Source organism: Phycomyces blakesleeanus (assembly GCF_001638985.1).
Source record: "Phycomyces blakesleeanus NRRL 1555(-) unplaced genomic scaffold PHYBLscaffold_30, whole genome shotgun sequence".
In the NCBI taxonomy this organism is placed as follows: Eukaryota; Fungi; Mucoromycota; class Mucoromycetes; order Mucorales; family Phycomycetaceae; genus Phycomyces; species Phycomyces blakesleeanus.
Genome location: NW_017265187.1, coordinates 511,492 through 538,081, shown reverse-complemented (window position 1 = coordinate 538,081; position 26,590 = coordinate 511,492). Strand labels below are relative to the sequence as shown.

The 26,590-nt window shown below is 35.0% G+C and overlaps 9 protein-coding genes across 9 annotated transcripts; 4 read left to right on the top strand and 5 right to left on the bottom strand.

Moving 5' to 3' along the window:
* Window positions 1–5,659: 5,659 nt before the first annotated feature.
* PHYBLDRAFT_151658 (hypothetical protein) lies at window positions 5,660–7,566 on the top strand (the record flags this gene model as incomplete). Its single annotated transcript, XM_018432721.1, has 5 exons — window positions 5,660–6,304; window positions 6,374–6,505; window positions 6,607–6,693; window positions 6,778–7,088; window positions 7,395–7,566. The coding sequence occupies 5 exons, from the start codon at window positions 5,660–5,662 to the stop codon at window positions 7,564–7,566; spliced, it is 1,347 nt and encodes a 448-aa protein (XP_018285446.1).
* Window positions 7,567–7,717: 151 nt separating this feature from the next.
* On the bottom strand, window positions 7,718–8,420 carry PHYBLDRAFT_63598 (hypothetical protein; the record flags this gene model as incomplete). Its single annotated transcript, XM_018441146.1, has 2 exons — window positions 7,718–8,199; window positions 8,408–8,420. The coding sequence occupies 2 exons, from the start codon at window positions 8,418–8,420 to the stop codon at window positions 7,718–7,720; spliced, it is 495 nt and encodes a 164-aa protein (XP_018285445.1).
* A 1,292-nt stretch (window positions 8,421–9,712) lies between these two features.
* Window positions 9,713–11,017, bottom strand: PHYBLDRAFT_174440 (hypothetical protein; the record flags this gene model as incomplete). Its single annotated transcript, XM_018437245.1, has 5 exons — window positions 9,713–9,778; window positions 9,835–9,884; window positions 10,087–10,183; window positions 10,534–10,570; window positions 10,866–11,017. 5 exons carry the CDS (start codon window positions 11,015–11,017, stop codon window positions 9,713–9,715), a joined length of 402 nt encoding a protein of 133 aa, XP_018285444.1.
* Window positions 11,018–11,853: 836 nt separating this feature from the next.
* On the top strand, window positions 11,854–12,708 carry PHYBLDRAFT_63596 (hypothetical protein; the record flags this gene model as incomplete). The annotated part of the gene is made up of 2 exons (XM_018441145.1): window positions 11,854–12,129; window positions 12,151–12,708. The coding sequence occupies 2 exons, from the start codon at window positions 11,854–11,856 to the stop codon at window positions 12,706–12,708; spliced, it is 834 nt and encodes a 277-aa protein (XP_018285443.1).
* A 566-nt stretch (window positions 12,709–13,274) lies between these two features.
* Window positions 13,275–14,471, bottom strand: PHYBLDRAFT_63595 (hypothetical protein; the record flags this gene model as incomplete). The annotated part of the gene is made up of 4 exons (XM_018441144.1): window positions 13,275–13,676; window positions 13,743–14,051; window positions 14,109–14,264; window positions 14,460–14,471. The coding sequence occupies 4 exons, from the start codon at window positions 14,469–14,471 to the stop codon at window positions 13,275–13,277; spliced, it is 879 nt and encodes a 292-aa protein (XP_018285442.1).
* A 251-nt stretch (window positions 14,472–14,722) lies between these two features.
* PHYBLDRAFT_151654 (Homeodomain-like DNA binding domain-containing transcription factor) lies at window positions 14,723–15,960 on the top strand (the record flags this gene model as incomplete). The annotated part of the gene is made up of 3 exons (XM_018432720.1): window positions 14,723–14,845; window positions 14,968–15,348; window positions 15,439–15,960. The coding sequence occupies 3 exons, from the start codon at window positions 14,723–14,725 to the stop codon at window positions 15,958–15,960; spliced, it is 1,026 nt and encodes a 341-aa protein (XP_018285441.1).
* A 68-nt stretch (window positions 15,961–16,028) lies between these two features.
* PHYBLDRAFT_151653 (hypothetical protein) lies at window positions 16,029–16,466 on the top strand (the record flags this gene model as incomplete). The annotated part of the gene is made up of 1 exon (XM_018432719.1): window positions 16,029–16,466. The coding sequence occupies one exon, from the start codon at window positions 16,029–16,031 to the stop codon at window positions 16,464–16,466; it is 438 nt and encodes a 145-aa protein (XP_018285440.1).
* A 603-nt stretch (window positions 16,467–17,069) lies between these two features.
* Window positions 17,070–19,148, bottom strand: PHYBLDRAFT_63593 (C2H2-type zinc finger transcription factor; the record flags this gene model as incomplete). Its single annotated transcript, XM_018441143.1, has 3 exons — window positions 17,070–17,687; window positions 17,847–18,566; window positions 18,660–19,148. The coding sequence occupies 3 exons, from the start codon at window positions 19,146–19,148 to the stop codon at window positions 17,070–17,072; spliced, it is 1,827 nt and encodes a 608-aa protein (XP_018285439.1).
* Window positions 19,149–21,424: 2,276 nt separating this feature from the next.
* Window positions 21,425–23,272, bottom strand: PHYBLDRAFT_151650 (hypothetical protein; the record flags this gene model as incomplete). Its single annotated transcript, XM_018432718.1, has 6 exons — window positions 21,425–21,596; window positions 21,903–22,265; window positions 22,323–22,544; window positions 22,635–22,797; window positions 22,866–22,960; window positions 23,013–23,272. The coding sequence occupies 6 exons, from the start codon at window positions 23,270–23,272 to the stop codon at window positions 21,425–21,427; spliced, it is 1,275 nt and encodes a 424-aa protein (XP_018285438.1).
* Window positions 23,273–26,590: the final 3,318 nt, after the last annotated feature.

Below are 26,590 nucleotides of genomic sequence, written 5' to 3'. Positions count from 1 at the left end.
GGAAGCGTTCTTTTCTTGTGCTCATCGTTATTGTTACTTTTACCATTTAGTCTTGAAGTGTGAACTGTTTTCTTTTTTGAGGATGCACTTTTGTTAATCAAGTCTTCAGCTCTCTCATTCTCTAAACGTTCCAACTCTCTAACTTTCTTCCAATATTTTTGTACAATTGTGGAATTGGTAAAGTCTTCAGCCTTTTGCCATGTATTAGCACGTTCGCCATAGCCAGCCCATTTGACCAAATATTCTCGTTGACCAGCAGTACCACGATGATCTCGAATGTCTTCAACTTCGTAGAGCTCATTCTCAATTGTTGATTCATCGATGGTGACCATCTTGAGTTCTGAGGGTGTGTAATTTCGGTGTAACAATTCACCTTGCTCATCCTTTAACTCATACGATCCTCCTTTATTCCTTCGAACCACTGTATATGGACCTTCATAAATAGGTGCCAATTTATTTGATCGATGTGGTAATCTGACCATAACGTGTGTTCCTTTGGGGATGTCGATTAGGATATTTTTGTGATCATATTTCTTTTTTAATTCCTCATTAATCCTTAACACACGTTCGTTAATGGCAGGGAATATAATATTTTCCATATGATCAATCTGCTTCTCTAGCTCATCAATTGTAACTGTGGCTTTTGGAAGAGAGTATTTATCTTTGTCACCATACTCATCAGGCACATTGACTCTGCGAGCATACATTAATGAAAACGGCGCACTTAGTGTTTTTTGAGGAATATGTCTATTGATACACAGCTGAACAATCGGTAGATAGTGACACCAGTCATTGCTGTTCGCTCTCATCATTTTACGTACAGTATTCTCTGCAATTTTTACACTGGCTTCGGCAATACCATTTCCTTGTGGGTGATATGCTGTCGAATATCTTCGATCAATCCCAAGCTCTTTAGATAGGCTTGACATTAAAGAGTTTCTAAATTCCAGACCATTGTCACTTTGCATTACTTTGGGAAAACCATAATCTCCAAAAATCTTTATCAATGCTTTAGCTATTGTTGTTGAGTTCTTGTTTGGCAGTGGTCTCAAGATAATGTACTTGGAGCATACATCAACCAGAACTAACATGTACGTGTGTCCATCCTCTGATACAGGGAATTCACCGCATAAGTCAATTGCAATATGATCAAATGGTCGGAATGCTACAACATTAGTCAATGGGTGATAGCCTTTCTTGCTAATATTGTGCTTCTGACATTCAGGGCAAGAACGAATAATCTCTTTAGCCTCTTCATATATATTAGTCCAGTGTAAGCCTTGTGAATGAAGATCATTCACTATAGCTTGACTTCCAAAGTGACCAAACGAATGTGCTTCTTTTAGTAAGCCATTACGATTTTCTTCAGGAGGTGACATATAGTCGGACGACTCTGAAGCATTTTCGACGAGTTGCGTTGCAAGTACATTTAGCACTCTGTCTTTACTATATTTTTTCTTTTGAACAATAACTCTGTTTTTAGCTTGTAAGTCATTTGTTCTGATTTTTCTCAATCCATCATCCTCCACCAGCTTGTCACTATCCTCTGGAGGATACAAGCGGCTTAGCAAATCAGGTAGTTTATTCAACAAACCAGGAATATGGACCACTTTAAAATCAAAGTCAAGGAGTGTCTCAATCCAGCCAATCATCATCGGATTAGCGATTTTTTGAGTGTGGAGATAAATGAGTGCTCGATGATCAGTAAAAATTGTGAACTGTCGGCCCCACAGAAATGGACGGAATTTTTCAAGCGCCAAAACGACTGCATATAATTCTCTTTTAGTTGTGCTCCATCGTCGCTGCGATGGGCTTAAGGAAGTTGATACAAAGCTGATATATTTATCACGCCCTTGTTCATCTCGCTGAAACAATAAGCAAGCTGCTCCATAAAGGGATGCATCTGTGGCCACATACATTTCACGTGACATATCTGCGTAATGAAGAATTAAATCTTGGTGCAATATGTCTTTTAGTGCTTTAAAGCTTTTCGTCTGCTCATCTGTCCATTGACCAGACACATTCTTGGCATGACTCAAACGTGAAATAGGCTCAGCTACCTTCGAAATCATAGGAATATAATCTCTGAAGTAATTGATCAAACCCATGAATTGCTGAATCTGTTTCGCAGTTGTAGGAATAGGCCATTTGTCAACATTTGTCAACTTTCGCTTATCAACCTTGGTGCCTGTCTCATTGACGACAAAACCAAGCAATCTCACTGAATGTTGAAACCAGACACACTTTTCCGAGTTCAGAATCAACTTCGCGGATGACAATTTTTCAATAACTAATTTTACGTCTTTGACATGCTGTTCAAATGTTTCACTGGCAACAATACAATCATCAACAAAATTCTGTACACAGTCAATCTTATCAAATAAAGTAGCCATGACATGTTGAAATTGTGAAGTAAGCATCTTCAAGCCAAAACAGCCTTTAATAAAGCTATACTGTTGCCCATCTAAGTGAGTGAATGTCAGTTTGTGTACATCCTCAGGTGCAACTTTGAAACGATGATACGCATTGGATAAGTCGAGTGTGGTAAAGAATTTCTTTCCACTTAAGTTTTGAAATATTGTTTGAATTTTTGGAATTGGATAATTGAATGTGGGAGGTAGGATCTGATTTAACAATCGCACATCTAAACACACTCTATGACTGACAATCTCACCAGCTTTGTTTCTCTTTGGAACAAGCAACATTGGACTGTTGAAGGAAGTGTTGGTCTTGGACTTGACAATAGTTCCTGTCTCAAGCCATTCTTTTACTTGCTTGTCAAGTGTTGGTCTTAGAGCGTGCGGTATAGGATACTGCCGTCTGTAAGCCGTCGCACCTTCCTTAGTAGGTAAACGAATAATAGATTCTGATAAAGGACAATATGACTCAACGGGAATATTCTTATTTTCCTCCAGTGATGCTTTAATAGAGCTCATAAATTCTGCTCGTTGCTGTGCTGTGCCAGCTGGCGAATTATCAGGTTCAAACTTTTTCTCTTTATCAATATTTAGATTTTCATAAATGGCGGCATAGTCTTTTGCATTATCTGAATGGACATATTCTCCTTCGATATCATATGCAACATTAATTAATCCAATATTCATCTTTGCCAAAATATCTCTTCCAAGGAGGATATCAAAATTAAAACCCGTATTAAACTCTAACACCTCTGGTGCATGCTTAAAGGTAATGCCATTTATATATTTAAAATTTAAAGGATCAGTTTTTCCTAATCTCTTTGTACTACTATTCTTAGACAGAAAATTAAAGGAACCAATTGAAGAATTTATTTTTGTTATTTGTAAATTGTTATTTAAACATTTCAAATTTATAAACGTGCGGGAACTGCCTGTATCGATCATCCCGATTAACTTCTGGTTCTCTATTATGATTGGAGTTACAAGATTAAACGCATCATTAGCTTTAATTCTTCTCTCAATTCTGTCAAGTAGGTACTTACATTCAAATGATATTTCCTCCATGTCTTCATCTATCCTGTCCTGGATCGTCTTGAGCGTCTGCTCAGACTTATCCTTTGCGGGAGACTGGGATACCATGAGAATTGGCTCATTGTTCTTGCTTTTGCAGACATGACCATGGTAGTAGTTTTCACCACAACGTCTGCAAGGATTGCGACTGTTGGAACTACTGGCTTTGTTCTTGCGGTTGATCAAGGTAAAACACTTGCTGGACTCATGGGTCGGGTTTTTTCCATGGTGCGAGCAGAAAAATGTCTTCTCATGCTTGGTTATCTTGTTGGAGTGGTGAAGCTTCTTTCTGGGATGTTCCTCGTTATTCTTCTCAGGTTGCCCACGGGAACCAGGAATCAATCGGGTCGCCTCAGCATAGAGCCTGTTGTCATCCCCAAGGATGTCTCTGCCGATCTGCGTGATCTGCTCTACAGTCCAATCACGCTTGGACTCCCCATTGGGACCAGAGCGGGCCATGGTAACTCTTACCAGTGTTTGCACTGATAAGGTCAGCGAGGCAAGGAAGCGATCAGCGATGCGAGCATCGTCTTTGGGTAAACCAGCATTGTAAACCGCACGGAGGAACTTCTTCGAGTAATCACCGATGGACTCAGTGTTCTTCATCATCATTGTAAAGACCTGGTCTGTGAATCGCCGAGACACCAAGCTGGAACCATGTCTTTTGTTGAAGCATGATTTCGCCGCCTTCCAATCAATACACTTCTTAAGATCCATCTCTACCCATCCGTCATCAGTGTGAGGCAGGCAAAGTGGGAGGAATTTCTTCCAAACTCTCTCGATGTCCAAGGAAGAAGACTCGATCACATTCTTGAAGGTACGTAGGAAATGTCCAACTGATTCAAAAACCTCTTCATTTGGGAAGGGCTTAATAATACTGGAGGCCAATTGGAATTTGGGAAGATCTCTTCTGTTGAGAGTCAACCCTCCTTCACGGCCAGCTCTCTCTGTGTTTGTACCAGGAGAGGCAAGCATCTCGCTGCACTTTTCAAGGCTAGTGATTGCCAATCTTGTGCGCTCGATCCTGCGGAGTGCATCATCAGCTGCTTGCTCATTGTTTGCTACATGAGCAGCGCTGAAGGCCTCGATGTGGTTGCCCAATTCAGCCTTGAGAACGGCCACACAGGAGGAAGCAGTTGCTACTTCTCTACCAACGGGAGGGGAACCAGAACCAGAAACGGAACCAAAACCAGGGGCAGCATCCGGAAAGAGGACGGGCTCACTCAAGTCAGAGAATAATTCATCCGCAGACATGGGGGACAAGGTAGCCTCCTCAGGAACAGGGGTCAAACCAGCGGGAAACAAGTCAGCAGGAGAGTTCATTGTAGTTCACGAAAAAAAATGTTGTGGGGAGAAAATAAAGCAAAATATAATATAGACGAAAGAATTCGTGAGAACTTGTGTAGGTTGTTTATTTCAAAAGAAAAGTAAAGAAATATAAAATTCGATTGTCTTTCTACACGGAACTATCTACTGATATTTATATGTTTTTCTAATTTGTAATTCAGTGTGTGCTTAAGTAATCTTTATCACGATGAGTCATATTCCAGGAGTATTGTTCTTCTGGAAAGATCCGGAAAGACCAATTGATATGATACTTCTCCAGTCAGATCAGTCCAAGAGTTTTGGTAAAGAAGAGCATTTATGCTATTGGTAATATTTTAGTATTCCGACCCAGATACTCGGGTAATGTTTCATAATATTAGATAGTTGTAGTTGTAGTCTCTCAATTAAGTATTTGTATAATAAAAGAAATATGTAGATGAAATATAATGATGCCATATATATAATGTATATGTATTTGTATATCCCATGTCATGGTGATAATAATAAATAATCAATTATGTGTATGATGATCTGTGTATTAGATAATATCATAAAGGGAGATCCGTTTGACTGGAATAGCTGAGGATATTATTTTATCCTTCAGTCTTACTCTCAGATTCAGCAGTAATCAATACTCATTCACAACAGCGATAATAGTTTAAGTACTTCTTGAAGATGATTCAATGATGGATCTGACACATTGCTCTTATGTTTCAGATAGGACTTCATATTGGATAATCATTTATAATGATCTCTTTGACAGGTACTTATGTCTGGGTTCGTATATGATATTGGATATTAAAGTATCCCAAATACAACACTGTGTACTATAATAGCTTTTTGACATGGAGACTAGACGCAGAAAAAATTTGCGTGGACTCTACAGAGGAGATTTGAGATTATTAATTATGCACAACAAGAGAAAAATGAAAGAAGAGCTTGAGGAAAATAAAGACAAAAAGGTCAAAATGCTTGCTAATTTTGATTTCTTGGTTCCTGTTGCATCAGTTTTGCCTGTAACAGAAGCATTAACTGTATATAAGCAATTGAAAAATGAGGGATTTGAAGAGATTCATGAAGTTTATGAAAACATTTCTGAGATGATAAAGCCTCCAGTCAGTTCAGATAGTGAGTTATGCAAGTTTGCTTTGTTTGAAGTAAGTGAACACATTGTTGTGAAAGAGTATTTCCAACGCCTCTTGAACAATTGCAAAAAAATTGAGGCATCTGAAAAAGCAGCAGAGATTTTTTGGACAACATCTTCCAAGTACTGTGGAGAGACTGTTCGTGGTTGGGCCAAAGAATTTCTTCAGTTTGGCAAAGTTTCTGATCATCAACAGGGCAAGCATGCCAAGCGGTCTTCAATTGTAGACGATGAAGACCTTAAAAAGAAAGCAATTGTTTGGCTTTGTACTCAAAAAGCAGAAAGACGAACTGTTGTGAATTTGAAAAAGTATCTTGATGAAATGCTTTTTCCATCATGCCTTGGTGTAAAAGGCAACATAGCCAAAAGCACAGCATGAAAATGCATGAGAGCTTGGGGGTATGTCCACCACAAGAACAACCAGAATGTATATTACAATGGACACAAAAGACAAGACGTTGTTCAGTATCACCATGCTTGGGCAACGCGAATGATGGGATACAAACAATGTATGTCAGACTTTACTGGGGAAGATGAAAAAATTGAGGTGACCCTCTTCTTTTGGAGAACCAGAAGAACCTGGTTATGATGTCCCATGACAAGTCCATCTTTTATGCCCATAATGGAAAGGTGGATATGTGACTTGAGGAAGGTGAAAGCCACATCTGCAAAAAAGGTCAGGGAAGATCTCTGATGGTCAGCAAGTTCCAGTGTGCTTGTCATGGCACTATGCAAGTGAAGGGATGGGTCTCCTGCAGAATATTTAATGTTGGGGCAGCATATGATGGTTACTGAACAAGCAAAGACATGCTTGACTAGCTGAAGAACCATGCTATCCCTCTATTTGAAAGCTTGCACAAGGGATGCACCAGTGTCTTTATTTTCGACCAAAGCAGCAATCACAAAGTATATGCCACGGATGTCTTGGTTGCCACCCACATGATTCTAAAGCCAAAGGTCGTTTCTGAAAATGACAAGTTCGTTTTCAAAGATACAACGTTTTTGAAGGATGGACGTATCATCCCTCAATTGTTTTATGAGACAGTCTTTGAAGTTGGAAGGAAAAGAAAGGGGCCAGTGGAGAAGAGACAGTTTGTTGGCGTCCAGCAGATCCTTCAGAAGCATGGACTGTAGATGGAACTCGATCCATCCAATCTTTCTAGAAGATGAAGAATGAACTGCAATAAAGAAGAAGCAGAGAACCACTGTTGCTGTGCCTGTTACCTCTTGGCCTCTCAGCCCGACTTTTCTGGACAGAAGACAGCTATTTAAGAGGTGGTGGAAGAGGCAGATCACATATTTGAGCTGTACCCCAAGTTCCATTGTGAATGCAATTGGATCGAGTATTACTAGGGTGCAGCCACACGTGTGGCTTGCCTAAACTGCGATTATTCTTTCAAGTCATTAGAAAAGAATCTCACGTCTTTCTTGGACAGTGCCTCTCCTGTGGCTGGTTCTCCTTCCATGATCAGGAGATTTTATAAAAAGACTTGGAGATATATTGAAGCTTACAGCAAGTTTCTAGATGCTAAGAATGCTGATGCTGAGGTGAAGAAATTCACCTCAAGAATCAGTAAATCTCACCACAGCATTGGCATCCATGATTAAAAAAAAATTATAATTTATAATATAAAATGCTGTGCCTATGTATAAGTTTCAATATTTCAGTTTTTTTCAAAAACTAGCGGACATTTAATACTGGATTTTGTGATCGGTGTTTTAAATGAAAAAATTGATACAAATCCTAAAATTCTTGATTTTAATAAAATATACTATAGTGTACAAGATATCCTTTAGCTTCCGTGGTTTTAATGAGTTCAGTATCTACATCCTGACAAGTGAAAGCAGTAGCACAAACAAAAGCAGCCTTGATATTGTTGATATCATTCACATACAACTTGTAGCTAACATTATTCTCTTCATTGATTGCCTTTTGGATCTCACGAGTCTTAGTTTTGATTTCAACAAGCTTCATGATTTCTCTAGCATCATAGACAGTAATCTTTGACAAGCAACCTTTCAAGATAGATTTCATGGAGTCATCATCAAGAGAGTGACTGTAGTAACCTTCAATATCATTGGTAGCTTTCCAAAAAAGATATTCTTTAGCAGTCTTCTTGTATGATATTTTCAAGAGATAGAGACATCCAGTCTTTTTACTAGACAGACTTCTCTTGTGTTTGCTGTGTTCAATATTCCATGTGTTTTTATAATGACTGCCCAAGGCACACTTCAAATAAACTCAAATTGATTTACTATCTCTAGTTACAAGTGCAAAATTGTTGGCAAGTGCATATTGTTGCATCTTTGAAATTGCTATTCTCATATTACTTTAATCATTAACTCGTAAGACAGAAAGAGATTGTTGAACAGGATAATATTTCTTTCCATTAAAAAAACAGATTTCTTTATTGATAGGATTCATATTGAAGTGATTTCTAGAGAGTACTTATTAACATCATGATTTCGAATTGCTAATCTGCAATGAACAAAATAATATCTTTACTATCTCTGAAAAAAAATAATATTTTTAAGTGCAATTGATTAGTAGCTCTTATAAGATGAGTATAAAATAGAAAAAAAGGTTTTATATTTAAATATTGAGTTAAGAATTTCAGAACACATCGTTTTGCCCTGAAGGATTGGAGAAAAGATCTCAGATCTTGGACAAGTAGTCACAATAAATTAGTCTGGCAAAAAAAGGTAGTACCCTATTCTGAAAATGTTGTCCCCGTAAGATTGTTGTTGTTTATATTATCAACTTAAGTTCTTGAAGACAAATTTGATCACAGATATGAATAATTTTTATTAAGTGGAGAAAACTGATTACTTTTATAGACAATCTTGTAACAGAAATATTTCAAAAGAAAATGTTTTTTTGAAGAAGAAAGAAAATAAAGAGATACAATAAGTCATTGTTGAAAGAGTGAGACTAGTAATATGATAAACAAGAGTATAGTAAAATGAAAATAATGAAGTGAGAAACAATGGGTAAATGTTGAAATTGGATATTCAGCAAATAATAGAGGAAATGTAAAGAAGATGCTATCATATTTGAGATCAGCATAGAAAGGAGGTGAGAGCAGTAAAGGTGATAATAGTAAAGTAGAGTAATTGAGAGAAGATACACTATGAATGAAATTAATGTGGCAATACTACTAATTTGCATGAAATTTGGTGGCTGGCTACACTACACTAAAGCAGGGGAAATTAGTAGTAAATGAGCTATGCTTGCCACTAATCATAGTGATATTGCTACTAATTTACTGAATAGTAAGGCAGCATGCTTGATTGGCTTAGTTTCAAATATATTGGTAGTAAAAGTATGGTAGTAAATTCATATTTAGAAAAATTGGTGATAAAAACTTGGTAGTAAATCCATATATGGAAAAATTGGTGGTAAAATTGGTGGATTTTATTTTTATTCATATGCTTGCTGCGCAGTAGTATATATAATAGAAATATATAATAGGCTATACAATGTACTATATGATATACTATACGATGTATTATATGATGTACCATATAATGTACTGTGCAATGTCCTATACTATAGACTATATAATGAACTATACAATATAATATATGATATACTATGTCTTTTACATGACATATAATAATGCATATTCATATACAAGCTTAATAATAATACTAGCAATATATCTTGCACATATACTAACTTATATATTAGTTATATGAGTAATTCATACCTTTAGATATATCAGCTATGGATGGCGGGACTCTTCTTTATGAATTATAATTGTTGATGCTTTTCTATTAAAAGAACGTTCAAGCAATTCTGTTCCAGTGTTGTGTAAAGCTAAAGTAAAGAATACTATAAATATACGTATTTAAAAGTATTTTTTTTGTAATTACCTCAAGTATATTCATTAACAGCCTCAAGTAATTGTGATTAAAGACAAAGTCTACAAAAATAAGTTAATAAGCAAAGTAAATACACATAGTCTAGTAAGCTTACCCTTATAATTTGTTTGCATTTGAAGATTGTCTGGTAGCTACCATACTGCAGCACAAACCCCAAGTAATTAAATGCACTTACTCATTAATAGCTAGCCAGATTGTTTAGTATACTCTATACAATATCACTTTAGTAAGACTGTAACTTACATTGGCTGTATTTTGTGAAAGGAAGTCGAGAGTTTATTATATAGTAGCTGCTTGAAAAAAAAACTGCAAAAAAATGTGTTTTTCTAGTTGCATTAGTCTTTTTTTAAAAATCAAAACACAATTGTAGGGATTTTATATCAAAAGTGTCTTAAATTTTGAGTGATACATGTTGTTTGAATGTGATTACAGGAAAAGTAATAGAAGAAAGTAGAGGAAATGAGTCAATTTGTCATTGATTAAAAAAAGAGAGATTGTAAAGAGAATTTTTTGTTGCTGTTCTGGAAGACAGAAATAACAGAGAGTTCAAAAAATAAATAAATTTGATATCTCTGCATGTTTCTTCTTGGTGGTGAGGCTGCCACACTACTTTCTGCCTCACCAAGGCTACTTTTAAAAATATAGTTTAGTCAGTGTATTAAGTTTTACATTTGAACAATCTATACATACCTCAACTCTTCTTCTTGAACTTGTCTGCTTAACTTTGCTAACATATTTTTTAATAAAGAAAAGTATTAATGAAATATCTTGCATGACACTAAATTTAATATGTATGATTTGTCACTTCTCCATTTGGTTCAGCCTTCATCACTTCTTGAAGAAGAACAGCAACTTATTGAAATCTGAATTTGTGTAAAGCAAATTGGTATTTCAAAATTAACTCCTCAAGTCTCAAGGAGTAGTACAACTTTTGTTGACTACTCAATCTTCCTCAGTTCGTCTCTACAATGCCGTCTTCACACATAATACATTGGCATTGTCTTGTATACATGTGGAACTACAGTTGAATGAGCTTTTGCTCTTCTAAGAATATGCTGATATCTGTCTCCTGTTTCTTTTTCCACAGATAGTTGATCAGTACATATATCCTTGCAGTTGCACTTGGTATCTTATTTGTTCTTGTTGGGATAAAGTTAACACAAGCCTCTGTCATTGTAACAGGAATATGTCTCACTCCTCTTACAAGCAATAAAAAATAACTTTTTGTTTTTTTGATAATTAAAATATATTTTTATTTTATCAAATTAAAACAGGTAAAAATAAAATAGAGAGCAAGTCATGTAAATTAGATGTATAAAGTAGCTATAGAAATTTACCATCATAAAAAATAACTTCATGATATTCATTTACATAGAAAGGGAAAAATAAATGCAAAGTAAAAATTCGAGCAAAATAAAATATAAAAAAAAATCGATTTAAATCCTGCACTTTTGGTAAATTAGTGGGAAAGATAGTTGGTCTGCCACATTGATTAGTGGTATTGTCAAAATACAACAATCTTGACAATGAGACAAAAAAAAAGTTTTACGATTTCAAAAAAAAAATCAAATTGCTATACTCTCCATATGATATAAATGTAAAAAAAAGACGTTTCTATTATGTTATTTCGCTCTTAAATACAACTTTATCTTTTTTATCTTTTTTTAATATTTTTACCAAACTCTAGAACCAATTTGATTGGTTAATTAAAATAAATTAGTGGCATATCCACTACCATTAGTGGCAGCTACACCAATTTCATTCATAGTGATACAAGAAATAATAGAGCGAGATAAAACATTGAAAGCGGTCTTTGGTACACAGGTACAAGAAACGAATTGGGCATTTCATTATGAATACACTGCTTCTCTCATTCTTTGGCTCAGTCAGTCATTGCATCACAACTGTGTCAAACATGCCACTCTGGAGGCCATAATTTCAAACTTAATCTAAAAGTTTGAAGAATTGACAGCTAACTACTAATCTGTGCTGAAAATACTTAATGCACTAATGGTTTTGCAAGCAGCTGGAGCTGGCATAGCAATCTTTGAGTCAACTAGTAAGGACTCACTGATGGCATCAAAGTATGTCCCAAAAGCTTTGATGGTTGACACCAACAGTAGCATCTTCATCCTATGTGCTAACTGTAGCATCACCACCAACAGCAACAAAAACAATGAAAAGAGTGACCCACAAAACAAGACAGACAGCAATGTAGCAGCTGGCCAAATCTCATATGTCACACAAGCAAAGAAGAGCATAGATGCCAAGCAGACCAAGCAGAAAGTATAAATCCACAGAGTTCAGAGACAACAACTTCTCCAAAAACCAACTGGCCCATCTGAGTACGAATTTGTCTACTTCCTAGCCAAACGATACATTAAGTATCAAGAAATGAGAAAGATTCTCAGTTCCTTCAACATGCCCACTTCCTGCATTCTTGATATTCAATTCCCAGCCAGATGGACTGTTGCCCTTCTCATAATTGGGGAGTTTCATGAAGAACTCAGTGCACTGCTTGGAAAAGCCAAGGTTGTCCCGCTGGGAAACTTTAATCTGATCACATCAGACATAATCGCAGATCTCAAGTTGAAGGAAGAGGCGATCAAGGTTAGGGCAAGAAAAGCCCAGAACCTATTTGACACATGCCTGATCAAGGCAAGTCTCTGCATGTCAACATATCTTGGTCATAGTGACATCTGCCATTTCTCATCCAAAAGGGCTGTAGTAAAGATCTTGCAGACTGCAGTTTCTGGCTACCCGCAGAGCCAAAAAACTATCAGCACCACCACCTCCATAGCCCCAACCAACAACATGAATGGCATAGAATCCACCAAAATGTCAATCATCAGAACACATGAATAGACTGAAGATCAGCTTATTTAACATCAATAGACTATGCCCTAAATTTGTGAATGTGATAGATGTTTGTGAGACAAATGATATTGATATTTGTTTTTACAGAGACTTTCTTGCCTGAGAGAGCCCCTACTCTTCAGTGCCCTTGGACTCAGATACACAACTTTGTTATTCCAACAATGTCACCAAAGTCAGTAGACAACATCTTGCTACTTATAAGGTTCACCGCCAGAGATGTTTATTATCATTTTGGGTGAAAATTGGCACCTAAGCAATATGATTGGCTTAGAGGCCAAATATTATAATTTGTTTTCATACTTAATTTTTTTCATCCGAATAAAGGATAAAATTAAGTTCAGTACTACTTGTGGGCTTTTAAAGTAAGAAAAAAAACTGTTAGGGAAGTCAGAAAGTGTTCAAGTGAGACAAAGGATTTATTAAGGAAAGTTGGGGGTTGGTTTGAGTAACCAAAAAATGACTTCACAGAAATTACGCAAAAAAATTGATGTTGAGAAGAAGAAAACAGAAGGTTCAAATAATAATTATAATAATAATAAAGAAGTAGCATCATTTTATTCATCAAAAAGAATATTATTGAAAATGAACCAGTAGGAACCGAACTTGCTCAAATTTACAATGTAAAATAGGTTGTGGAAAATGTGCAAATCTGACTTACAAACGAGATTCATGTTAGCAACATCAGAATGCTCACCTGTCATTACAGCCTTGGCATAGTTATTGTTTCTGACATTATCCGTACGAGGAACAATGCTAAGAAACTTAACAACAGAGCCTGAGACAAGTCCTATACGAGGGCGAGAGATTGGATCATCTTTAAAAACAAACGCGCCAAAACTGTTGTTTTGGACGGCATCATCTTCAATATCTCTAGTGTCATTGTTGTCCTTTAGCTCTCTTGAGCCGCCAAAGAAGGTGTAATAGAACAAAGATTTATTGTTGTCCTTAATGAACCTCTCTATTCCAGTTCCAGACTTCTCTCAATTGCCAGAGCTATTAATCCACAACCCGCTGTCAATTACATGTTGCAATGCTACCTGCTTTGCAAACTTTAGGCAAACATCCCTGGAAGTGTTTTGGCGATTCGTATGAAACAGATGTTCGCAAATGTGCTTATTGAACTGTTTGCCCTTTTCTGTTTCATAATTGAGAGCTGGGCCAAAACGAATTATATTTTCCTTGAGATGTGTCAAGTAATGAACTTTCAGCTTGGTGCAATATGCCTTGTGGAGCTCATTCTTGGTTCCTTTATCATAGTCAAATAATGCTCTGATCAAGCACTTCACTGCATTATCTACTCTGATAATATAGTTATCAAAGTCTGATGTCACCTAACGAATGAATACCAGAGAACACAATCGGCCAAGTTCAACAAAGCATAGTATTACAAGGTCTAGCTCATGATTTCCAGAGAATTCTGTAATCAGAATTACAGGAAGTATTTGAAGCAGAACCTTGAAATCTCTACTGACAAATGAACCACTATGTCTCAAGTTTTGGGTGAACTTTCTTGATAGACCAGTTGATCGCGTGTACAGTGGTCCCTCAATAATTTCAAGGTCTAAGGAAGGCCAGGCGTCTTGAAATTATTGAAGAGTGAAATTAATGAGTTCGGAGTATATATTTTCCGCCAAACTATGGGCGGAGTTTACATTATTCTTTAATAGAAAAAAAATATATCAAGTAATGATTCGATGTGCTTCAATCCTCTGTTTAAATTCATTCTAGTTAAATATAACCCCAGGCTGCATTACTGTTTTCTACCCCCCTGTCTCGTAACTAATTATTGTTTCAAATTCTTATTCAATCAAAAAATAACAGCTTTTTGGTATGCTTTTAGCTTATTATATAATGCTTATCTAATATCATTTTCAATTTTTTTTGATACTTTAATGAAATCTATCAAATCCAGAACTAAACAATAAAAATGGGCAAAAAAAACATTTCACTTAATATTGCAAATCACCTTGAGATTTGTGATATTAAAAAGAAAAAGCCATCTATGAGTAACCCCCAATTGGCTGAATGGGCAAAGGAAACCTTTGGCCTTCAAAAAGCTCCTGATGCTTCTACAATCTTGAAGATTTTGAAGAGAGGAGACCAGGGCTTGATAATGCAAGCCGACGTAAAAAACAGAAAGCATGTTAGAAAGGGGAAATGGCCTGTATGTAATATATCTCAACATTATGCATTTTTGCTCCATATAAAAAATAAAATTAACCTTATTATATTGTCACACAACTATAGCAAATTGAAGAAGCAGTGATTCTTTGGATCAACATTGCTGAAAATAATCAGATTCCCATCACTTGGGAATTGATTAAGACTAAAGCTACTATTTTTGCTGAAAGAATAGGCGTTAAAAACTTTAGTGCTTCTCAAGGCTGGATGGAGAAGTTTGGAAAGCGTCATTGCATTAAAATGAATCGAATTCATGGTGAGGCTGGTTCTACTGATATAGAATTGCTTCAGATTGACAAGGCTGCCATCAAAGAGAAGATAGAGGGATATAGTGCTCGTGACATATATAACTTTGATGAAACAGCACTCTTTTATGCTGCCCCACCAAGAACAACAATTTCTCACCAGAAATTTTCTGGTTGGAAAGATAACAAGAAGCGCCTGACTGTAGGTCTCTTGTGTAATGCGGACGGAACGGACAAGTAGTCCGATATACTGATGATTGGGCATGCAAGAAGACCAAACTGCTTCAACAAGAACAACAAGAAGCAAGAAGCAAGTGATCATGGATTCTCCATGTATCATTACAATAGCAATGCTTGGATGACAAGATCGATCTTTCATGTTTTTCTCTGTCGCTTTGATCATGCCATGAAAGCTCAAAAGCACAAAGTTCTTTTGATTCTCAACAATTTATCTGGTTATATAGTTGATTATACACCTACAAACATCGAGCTTCTTTTTTTGCCACCAAACACCACTTTCCACCTTCAGCCATTGAATGGTAATATTATTTGGGCATTCAAGGCTTATTTCAAGTGTAAGCAGTATGGCAAGGCATATCAATACATTGGCATGATTCAAAATGGCAATCAAGATAAAATTGGGCCAATTGATAAAATCTTTGAAATTGATCAATTGTGGGCCATGAAATGGATAAGAGAGGCTTGGGAATCTGTCTTGGCAAAGACTATTGAGAACTGCTGGAATGCAACAATCTTTTGCTTTATTGACGACGAAGATAGTGAAGGTAGTAGTAAAGCAATTTATTGGTCATAATAGTAGTATAATCTTTCAATTCCACTTTCTTAATATTCTAAATATAATTTATATATGTAAACCAGGCTATGATTCAGCAAAGTCTGGCTGAAAAGGTTCTCATCGAGGGTTTACAAGAAACCCTGGACAAGATTGCTGGATCAGGTCTTCTGTCTCTGGAAGATTGCCCAACAAATGAGTCTGATCCACTCTATAAGAGACAATGCACTCATAGAGTGGTCAATGAAAATGAGATTGCAGATATTGTGATGGAAGAATATGATGCCGACGAAAATGCAGCCATCAACAGCAATGAAGAAACTGCTGAAGTGGAATCAGCAGTTTCTTTTAAGAGAACTTATTCTGCTTCGGAAATGTTTGAGTGTGTTTGCACACTTTTGGATATCTTGGAAGATGAAGATATTGACAGAGACTTGGTCAGTAAGGTTGAAGGCCTTCGAAACAAGTTCCAGAAAACCACGAACTCAAAGCAAACTAAAGTCACCAGCTTCTTCAAGTCTTTTTAAAATTTATTCTTTTTCAAATAAAATAAAAACAATTTTCTATAAGAAATATATTTTTCTTCATTTAAAAATAGAAAAAAAAAGTTAGCAGCCAAGTACACTCAAAGCTTGATTTCGTAATATGTTTGTAAATAGTAACAATTGCAAATAACAATAAATAGTAATGACAGATAGAAATAATAAAATCTATAATAAAAACTTTTATAACAAAACAAATTAGAGTTATATTTATATTTTTCAAGTAAATAATTTTTACTAAACAATTAATAAATGAAACTTAATCAAAATATAGCACATATAGTTTTATTTTATTTCTGAAAAAAAAATGAAAAAAAAAATTTTAAAAAAAGTAAGCTAGATGACAACTTGATAACCCAGTGTTTGGCATGAAAACTTAACGCACTTGACATTGATATCAATTACAAAATCGTGAAAAGCTAGAATTAAAAAAAAATTAAACCAAACTGTAACTATATTGCTCTCGTCTGATTGGCTAATTTTTTTTTCTTTAAGGATTCAAGGCCAAAAAATTTTGTGAAAGTGAAATTAACAAGAATCGTGAAAGTTAAGCCCTATTTTTCGAGTTAGGTCTTCAGAGCCTTGAAATTATCGAAGCATGAAATTAAAGGGGCGTGAAATTATTGAGGGACCACTGTAATCTGTCAAGAATTCTGAAAGTCTTGCTATTGTGACTGTGTCATTCTTAAGCACGACCTTAACCAAGTCAATCACCATATACTTTGCAACACCAAAAAGTATCGTGTGGAGGATTTCCACTGGTGTATCCTTTTCTGAATCAAACGACTGCAATTCTAATAAGCAGCCAGTCAAATGATCTCTAAAGCTTATCTCGTTTGCAGGCGTGTTCATTCCAATTTTCGGAGCATTTGGGATCTCAGTGTCTCTGCCAGGTGACGAGTTTGCAAGAACATAGTGCTCTTGAGTTCGTCTCTCATGGCACTCACAGAAGTAGGACAAGTCCTTCACAAAGTCTTTTGCACGTCTAAGTTCGATGTAGCATCTTCTGCAAGGAAATGTGGTGGCCAGCCCAAGCAATCTGCAAAGTTCCAAATGACATGGCATGTCAGTCTCAATCCAAAGGATGGGAGCAACAACTGGAACATACTCATTGTCTTCAGTGGAGAACATTTTTACACCTTTCTCAAGTTTCTTAAAGTCATCAACGATTGCTGGCAGAAGAGACATACCATTTGCACCATCTTTCTAAGGGATTGTAGAAAGAAACTGGATGTTTGCTATTGAATTTCAATCCTTAAAAGGCAAGGCAGTGCATCTCATTAACCAGCTTTCAAACGGATTGTACTGCTTTGAACGATTTCTGGAAGTGTCATCTGTAAAAAGGATGATTGAAACAATCCTAACTTTGTAAAATACTGCATCGCAATCTACATTACTGGGCAAAACAGAAAGAGGCATAGGCTTCTTCATTGGATGAACTCCAAAAAGAAGAAAGTCATGAGCAGGACTCAATCTGGTAAGGCTACTTGAGATACTATAGTAGTGATCTCTTTCAACAGGAGTGGTGTCAACGTGAGAGATCTGCTCTACTCTAAGATCGGTAACAGCAACCTCAACGCCATAGCATATAATCGAAATCGCTCTGATCAGATACCCTCTCGCAAAAATGTTTTTATTTGCTGTGTGGAACGATTCAACCAAAAAGCGAATACTGCAATCGTTTGCCTTCAAGTAAATGATGTTTCCAAACCAGACATCTATACCATTTACAGTGTGCATAGGCTGCTGAAAGAGATGGTGGGTTCTCCACTTTTCACCTTGTTCCAAACAGATCGATTGGTTTGGGGTACAATCGGGCATGGACAAGATCAACTTGGATTTCTTTGGGTTTGCCATAAGAAATCTCAAGTGGTCGGACAGAAGGTTAATGTGGGCAAATGCGTTCCTGTTTGATTCAGGTACTGATATTCTTTGTGAAGGAAAGACAGGCATCTTGGACTTCTTTCTTGCCTGATAATTTAAAAGAGCATCCAAACGAGGTAACCTAAATGTTCTTCCTATGGGAGTTTCTTGCTGGATCTTAATGACCAAGTTCATCGCAAGCAGTATCTTCTTCAACATTTGCTAGGAGATCATGTCATTATCAACATCAATAAAAGCGAAAAGGATCATGGTTTGAAGATTGCGAAAAGGATAACAGCTTGTAGGGTCATTTACAGCGCCAATTGTCTCAAAGACTTCTTCCGGGATCTCAGAGTCATCATCAGTCATTGATACCTCATCAGCAGCAGCAGCAGAAGAAAACATGTCAGAGAACGCGTTGAAAACTGGATTACTGTTCATTTTAATATCAAAGAAGTTATTGACAATATCGTTTTCCTCGTCTACAATGTTGTCTTCTTCATCCCCAATACTAGAGGAGTCATCTTCATCACTCGAGTAATCAAATGCATTAACATCCGGAATAGTGTTCTTGACTATCAATTCGGCCTGCTCGGGTTTGTCGAGTACAGTATTGGTTGCTATTTGATTACTTATATGGTGAACCTTCGAATGTCTTTTCAGTAGCCAAGACTTTTCAAACTCTTTTTCGCATTCAGAGCAGGTAAAAACACCTGAATTGATGCTAAAGTTAAGTTCGCCTTGCCTTTTAGGGAGGCGAGTCTTAACGATTTTATATGTTTCTTGTCTTGTATTCTTTTGCATAATAGTAAATTGATTGTAAAAACAAAGGGGGGAAAATGACTTTGCGAAAATAATTGAATTTATAAAATGTGGAAAGATCGATATTTAATGTCAGCGGACCAATTAGAATTTTTTTTACTTCTTTTCTTTTAAGAAAATATCACATGTTTTTGTCTTCTTTTTCATTTTACTTTTCCACAAAATATTTATTATTTGCATGAGCTTCCATTTGTAAGATATTCCAGTATGCTTATAGTATTTATAGAAGTAGAATTTTGCTTAAAGACCGTAAGCTCAAAGGTATTTATGCTATCAAAGTTTTTTATGTCATTGTGTTTATTAATCATACAATTCTAGTTTATAAATTAGTTTTTCATCATCTCAGTAAATCAATAAAGAGGTAATAACTACATGTTCCTCTTACAAAGCAACAGAAGACTAACTATTTACTCCTCACTTGCAGAGATTTGGCTGCCTTTTATTGCAAATGCCTTAATAGAGTCAAAGGTAAAATTCTGTTAAATATATATAACTAAGTTTAATTACTAATTATTAGTTCTTCTGCTTTAGCTTTTCTCAAAATTCAAATCTTTATGCTCTTTGGGTTTATTGGAATTTCTGGCACCGGGTCTCTTGGATTAGCTAGACATAGTAGTTTGCAGCAAACCGATTGCATAATTTACAGGCATAAGTACAAACAGTTATACTACTAGTGTTTCTAGTGGTATGGATATACTGGTGTGCTACTGCCTGTGGATTTTATGGTCCAGTCAAGCTTTTTTTTAGCCTAATTTTTTTTGAAAATAAAAAATAAATTTTTTATAACCCAAAATTATTTGAAACAAATTAAAAATTTGAACCATTTTTGAAATTGTGCAGTACATTTTTTAATCGAAATCTATTGGCCGAGAGTAGTCCCCCCATCCCCCCACTTTTCAGTCCCCCAAAAAAATGAATTTCCTGTTATGGGCAAAATTCGCCCCATATATAAGAATCCTTTTAAGAAACAAGATTACACAAAAAAATCTGCTGTGGTGTTAGATTTTTCTCATCATGTACACCTCCTTCCAATCATTAGAGAGCTTGCTATCTGGCTTTAAATAATGTATATCAAAAGTAGCAAAATTGTTATATTGGTGTTTAAATTATTCATCAACTTAGAATAGGGAGACAATAGTTGTGATAAGAGAGAAAAAACAATCATAATAATCTTATTAACATACATTTTTAAGAATAATTGGTCAATACAATATTTATTTTAATATTTTCTTTATATATTATGTTTTATTTCTAAGATTTTACTAGTATTTAAGAAAATTTATGTTACATTTATTTGTATTTGAGCTTATTTTATTAAAATAAGTATATCAAAAGAATAATCTAATGTGTTTACTACGTCAATAATATGCTAAAGAAAACATATATGTAAGATTTGTTGTAAGAGTTTGCAGAGGTATGAAGAACATTTTAAATTATATAGCCAAATAACAGACACAGCTTAATAACAAGTTTATTCTTTTGATAATTGTATACGAGTTCTTTTGGACAGATACTCTGGACAAGCAGTCATGTAGAGATTTGGGTACTCTTATATTAGAGCAAGCTTATTTTTGTTAGTTTACTTTTTATATTTTTTCTTTGGCTTTACAGTGGTCCATTGATAATTTAATGCCCCTTTAATTTCATGCTTCAATAATTTCAAGGCTCTGAAGACATAACTTAAAAAATAGGGCTTAACTTTCATGATTCTCATTAATTTCACTTTCACAAAAATTTTTGGCCTTGAATTCTTAAGGAAAAAAAATTAGCCAATCATATGAGAGCAATATAGTTAAAGTTTGGTTTAAATTTTTTTTAATTCAAACTTTTTATGATTTTTTAATTGACATCAATGTCAAGTAAGTTAAGTTTTCATACCAAACACTGGGTTATTAAGTTGTCATCTAGCTTAATTTTTCTAAATTTTTTTTTTCATTTTTTTCAGAAATAAAATAAGACTATGTGTGCTATATTTTTATAAAGCTTCATTTATTAATTGTTTAGTAAAGATTATTCACTTGAAAAATATAAATATAATTCTAATTCGTTTTGTTTTTTATAAAAGTTTTTATTATGATGTATTTTCTTTTAAATCAGAAATTTTGGATTTAGGGCCAACTTTCTTATTTAAAACACCGATTGCAAAAAGCACTATTGAAAGACCGCTAGACTTTAAGAAAAAATCCAAAATATTGAAATTTATACATAGACATTGCATTTTATATTATAAATTATAAATTTTTATTTTTTTATTATTTTTAATCATGGATACCAATGCTGCAGTGAGATTTACTTATTCTTAAGATGAATTTCTTCACCTCAGCATCAGCATCCTTAGCATCCAAAAACTTGCTGTAAGCTTCAATATATCTCCAAGTCTTTTTATAAAATCTCTTGATCATGGAAGGAGAACCAGCCACAGGAGAGGCACTGTCCAAGAAAGACGTGAGATTCTTTTCTAATGACTTGAAAGAATAATCGCAGTTTAGGCAAGCCACACGTGTGGCTGCACCCTAGTAATACTCGATCCAATTGCATTCACAATGGAACTTGGGGTACAGCTCAAATATGTGATCTGCCTCTTCCACCACCTCTTAAATAGCTGTCTTCTGTCCAGAAAAGTCGGGCTGAGAGGTCAAGAGGTAACAGGCACAGCAACAGTGGTTCTCTGCTTCTTCTCTATTGCAGTTCATTCTTCATCTTCTAGAAAGATTGGATGGATCGAGTTCCATCTACAGTCCATGCTTCTGAAGGATCTGCTGGACGCCAACAAACTGTCTCTTCTCCACTGACCCCTTTCTTTTCCTTCCAACTTCAAAGACTGTCTCATAAAACAATTGAGGGATGATACATCCATCCTTCAAAAACGTTGTATCTTTGAAAACGAACTTGTCATTTTCAGAAACGACCTTTGGCTTTAGAATCATGTGGGTAGCAACCAAGACATCCGTGGCATATACTTTGTGATTGCTGCTTTGATCGAAAATAAAGACACCAGTGCATCCCTCATGCAAGCTTTTGAACAGAGGGATAGCATGGTTCTTCAGCTGGTCAAGCATGTCTTTGCTTGTCCAGTAACTTTCATACGCAGCACTAACACTAAAGATTCTACAGGAGACTTATCCCTACACTCGCATGGTGCCGTGGCAAGCACACTGGAGCTTGCTCACTATAAGAGCACAACCCTGACCCTTTTTACGAATATATCTTTCACCTTTCTCAAGCCACATGTCCACCTTTCCATCGTGGGCATAGAAGGTGGACTTGTCATGAGTTACCATCACTAGCTTCTTCTGGTTTTCTAAAAGAAGAGGTGATATCTCAATCTCTTCATTTTTGCCCATAAAGTCTGACATATACTCCTTGTATGTCATCATTCTTTTTGCTCATACATGACAATATTTGACAACATCAGCTCTCTCATGTCCATCAAAATAAATATCTTAATTATTCTTATGGTGGACATACCCCCATGCTCTCATACATTTCCACGCCGTACTAGTGGCAGTGTTTCCTTTTACATGCAGGCACGCAGGGAAAAGGGTCTTGTTAAGATACTTCTTCAGCTCAATGACTGTTCTTCTTTCTGGTTTCTGGGCACGGAGCCAAACCAGCATCTTTTTCTTTAGGTCTTTGTCATTAACAATATATGGGCGCTTAGTGTCTTTCCCTTGTTAGTGTTCTGAAATTCTTCCAAACTCAAGAAGTTCTTTTGCCCAAGCACAAACTGTTTCTCTACAGAACCTGGAAGGTTAGTTCTAAAGAATCTCTGCTGCTCTTTTAGATGCTTCAATCTTTTTAGTGTCATCCAAAAGTTATCTTATATAGTCTTTTACAGTGATATACTTGCTGGTTTTGAAATAGAAGGATTGGTTCATATCACTGTTTGAAACCAATTGAGAGTTTACTTTTTCAGAAAGTAACTCAAAAGTAGCACGAAGTTTTTTATTTATTTGATCCTTGTTTGGTTTTTGTACAACCAGAGGCTTGGCTACCAATACATCTGGTAGAGCAGGGACTGCAAAACCAAAATCAGCAAGTGTTCTGACCTTTTTGTCTTTGCTTGCTTTAAGTTCTTCCTTTGCTTTTCTCTTTTGTCTTTTCATTGAGGTTGCAGAGTTTCTTCTGTAAAGTGCTCACAAGTCTTTTCCTGCGTCAGGTATCCATATCAAAAAGCTTTTGTTACAACAGTCAATCATCATATCTATGTCCAAATTGAGAAGTTCCCAGTTGTTCTCCTCTACAAAATGTTCTTCTGAAAGTTCATTCTCTGCAGGTGTATTTTTGGTAACACTAGATATAACTGTGGATTCAATACAAAACTTTTCACCATTGATTTGAGTACACTTAAAAACAATTTTAGAGTGAGCACTTTTACAACCCATCTTATAATAAAGTTTGTTTTGGAAGAAGTAAAAGAAGTGCTTTGAGGGTAATCTTAAATCAAAACTAAGTCACATAAAAAATTATTGTTTCTATACTCTGTCGTGTTACACAATTTTACTATATTAGGGGATCGATTCTTGTAGTCTGCCATAAGAAATGAATAATCTAAGGCCAATATTTCTCTTTCTCAGTTATTAACTTCGAATACCGCTGTTGTGAATAAGTATTGATTACTGCTGAATCTGAGAGTAAGACTGAAGGATAAAATAATATCCTTAGCTATTCTAGTAAAACGGATCTCCCTTTATGATATTATCTAATACACAGATCATTATATACATAATTGATTATTTATTATTATTACTATAACATGAGATATACAAATTCATATACATTATATATATGGCACCATTATATTTTGTCTACATATTTCTTTTATTAGACAAATATTTAATTGAGAGATTACAACTACAACTATTTAATATTATGAAACATTATCTGAGTTTCTGAGTCAGAATAGTAAAATATTATCAATAGCATAAATGCTCTTCTTTACCAAAACTCTTGGACTGATCTGACTAGAGAAGTATCATATCAATTGGTCTTTCCAGATCTTTCCAGAAGAATAATACTTCTGGAAGATGACTCATTGTGATAAAGATTACTGTGGTGATCCAGACACTCTGATGTTAGATTTATCACATATAAAAGCATATTCATATTGGGATAGCATAGTAGCTATCATCTTGTCAGTATAAAATATATATAAACAATTAAGTAATTAGCTCAATAATTATTATAGTTAGTACTGTAGATAATATCTTAAAGATTGTTAAGATAATTATATCATACTGCCAGGTAAACTGTGTCAGATCAATATAGAGCTAATTTAGTAGGAAGTCCTAAAGCTCTAGTATAAAAGAGAAAAGAATAGCTAAGAGCTAAAGAAGTACGATTTATGACTTGATGTCATAATTGTAACACCAACACTAGTTAAGCAGTAAATACACTCTAATAACCAAATATAGTAAAGGAAGAAAGCCTTAAAAAACTAAGACGTAATGACAAGAGCAGATTGTGTTTTCTTATAAAAAGAGACACTTTTTATTTATGAATAAAGACAACTAATATACAGTCTCAAAGTATTTCTATACATCTCTATTATCAAATATTTTATTTTTCTATTGTTTTGTACCTGAAATATCACAGCTCCCATAGGCAGTACATGAAAATATTTATTTTAAAATGGAAAGTCATGTGATCAAGAAAGTGGCCAAGCTTTAGGAGCACACATTTTTTCCTACATTTAGCGGAGATTTAATAATTATTACATATAAAAAAATTTCAAGGAAGAAATTGAAACAAATGCAATAACATAGATACTTAAGTCCAATAGCATCATAAAGAAAAATATATTTCTGATAGAAAGTTGTTTTTATTTTATTTTAAAAAGAATACATTTTAAAAAGACTTGAAGAAGCTAGTGACTTTAGTTTGCTTTGAGTTCACAGTTTTCTGAAACTTGTTACAAAGGCCTTCAACCTTATAAAAAAAGTCTTTATTAATATTATCATCTCCCAAGATATCTAAAAGTGAGCAAACACACTCAAATGTTTCTGAAGCAGAATATGTTTTCTTAAAAGGAACTGCTGATTCTACTTCAGCAATTTCTTCATTGCTGTTGTTGTTGGCTGTGTTGTAGAGAGAAAATAAAGCAAAATATAATATAGACAAAAGAATTTGTGAGAACTTGTATAGGTTGTTTATTTCCAAAAGAAAAGTAAAGAATGATCAAATTCGATTGTTTTTCTACACAGAACTATCTACTGATTTTTATATGTTTTTCTAATTTGTAATTCAGTGTGTGCTTAAGTAATCTTTATTACGATGAGTCATCTTCCAGGAGTATTGTTCTTCTGGAAAGATCTGAAAAGACCAATTGATATGATACTTCTCCAGTCAGATCAGTCCAAGAGTTTTGGTAAAGAAGAGCATTTATGCTATTGGTTATATTTTACTATTCCAACCCAGACACTCAGATAATGTTTCATAATATTAAATAGTTGTAGTTGTAGTCTCTCAATTAAGTATTTGTCTAATAAAAGAAATATGTAAATGAAATATAATGGTACCATATATATAATGTATATGTATTTGTATATTCTATGTCATGGTAATAATAATAAATAATCAATTATGTGTATGATGATCTGTGTATTAGATAATATCATAAAGGCAGATCCGTTTGACTGGAATAGCTGAAGATATTATTTTATCCTTCAGTCTTACTCTTAAATTCAGCAGTAATCAATACTCATTCACATTAGACTGCATTGTTGTCTGCGTCATACTCTTACATGACAATATCAGCAGTCTCATTGTTATTGATCACTCTATGAGTGCATTATCTTTAATAGAGTGAATCTGATTTGCTGGTCGGACAATCTTCAACAGACAGAAGATCTGATCTGGCAATCTTGTCTAGAGTTTCATCCAAACTCTTGACCAGACTTTGCTGAATTATAGTCTGGTTTACATCTATAGATTATATTTAGAATATTAAGAAAGTGGAATTGAAAGATTATACTACTATTAGAACCAATAAATTGCTTTACTACTACCTTCACTATCTTTGTCTTCAATGAAGCAAAAGATTATTGCAATCCAGCAGTTCTCAAAAGTCTTTGCTGAGACAGATTCTCAAGTCTCTCTTATTTATATCATTGCCCACAATTGATCAATTTCAAAGATTTTATCAATGGCCCCAATCTTATCTTGTTGGTCATTTCGAATCATGCTAACATACGGATATGTCCTTGCATACTGTTTATGCTTGAAATAAGTCTTAAAAGCCCGAATAATACTACTATCCAATGGCTGACAGTGGGACATGGTGTTTGGAGGCAGAAAAAGAAGCTCAACATTTGTAGGCACATAATCTACTATATGGCCAGAGAAAGTATTGAGGATCAAAAACACTTTGTGGTTTTGCGCTTTTATTGAATGATCAAAGTGATGAAGGAAAACATGAAAGATTT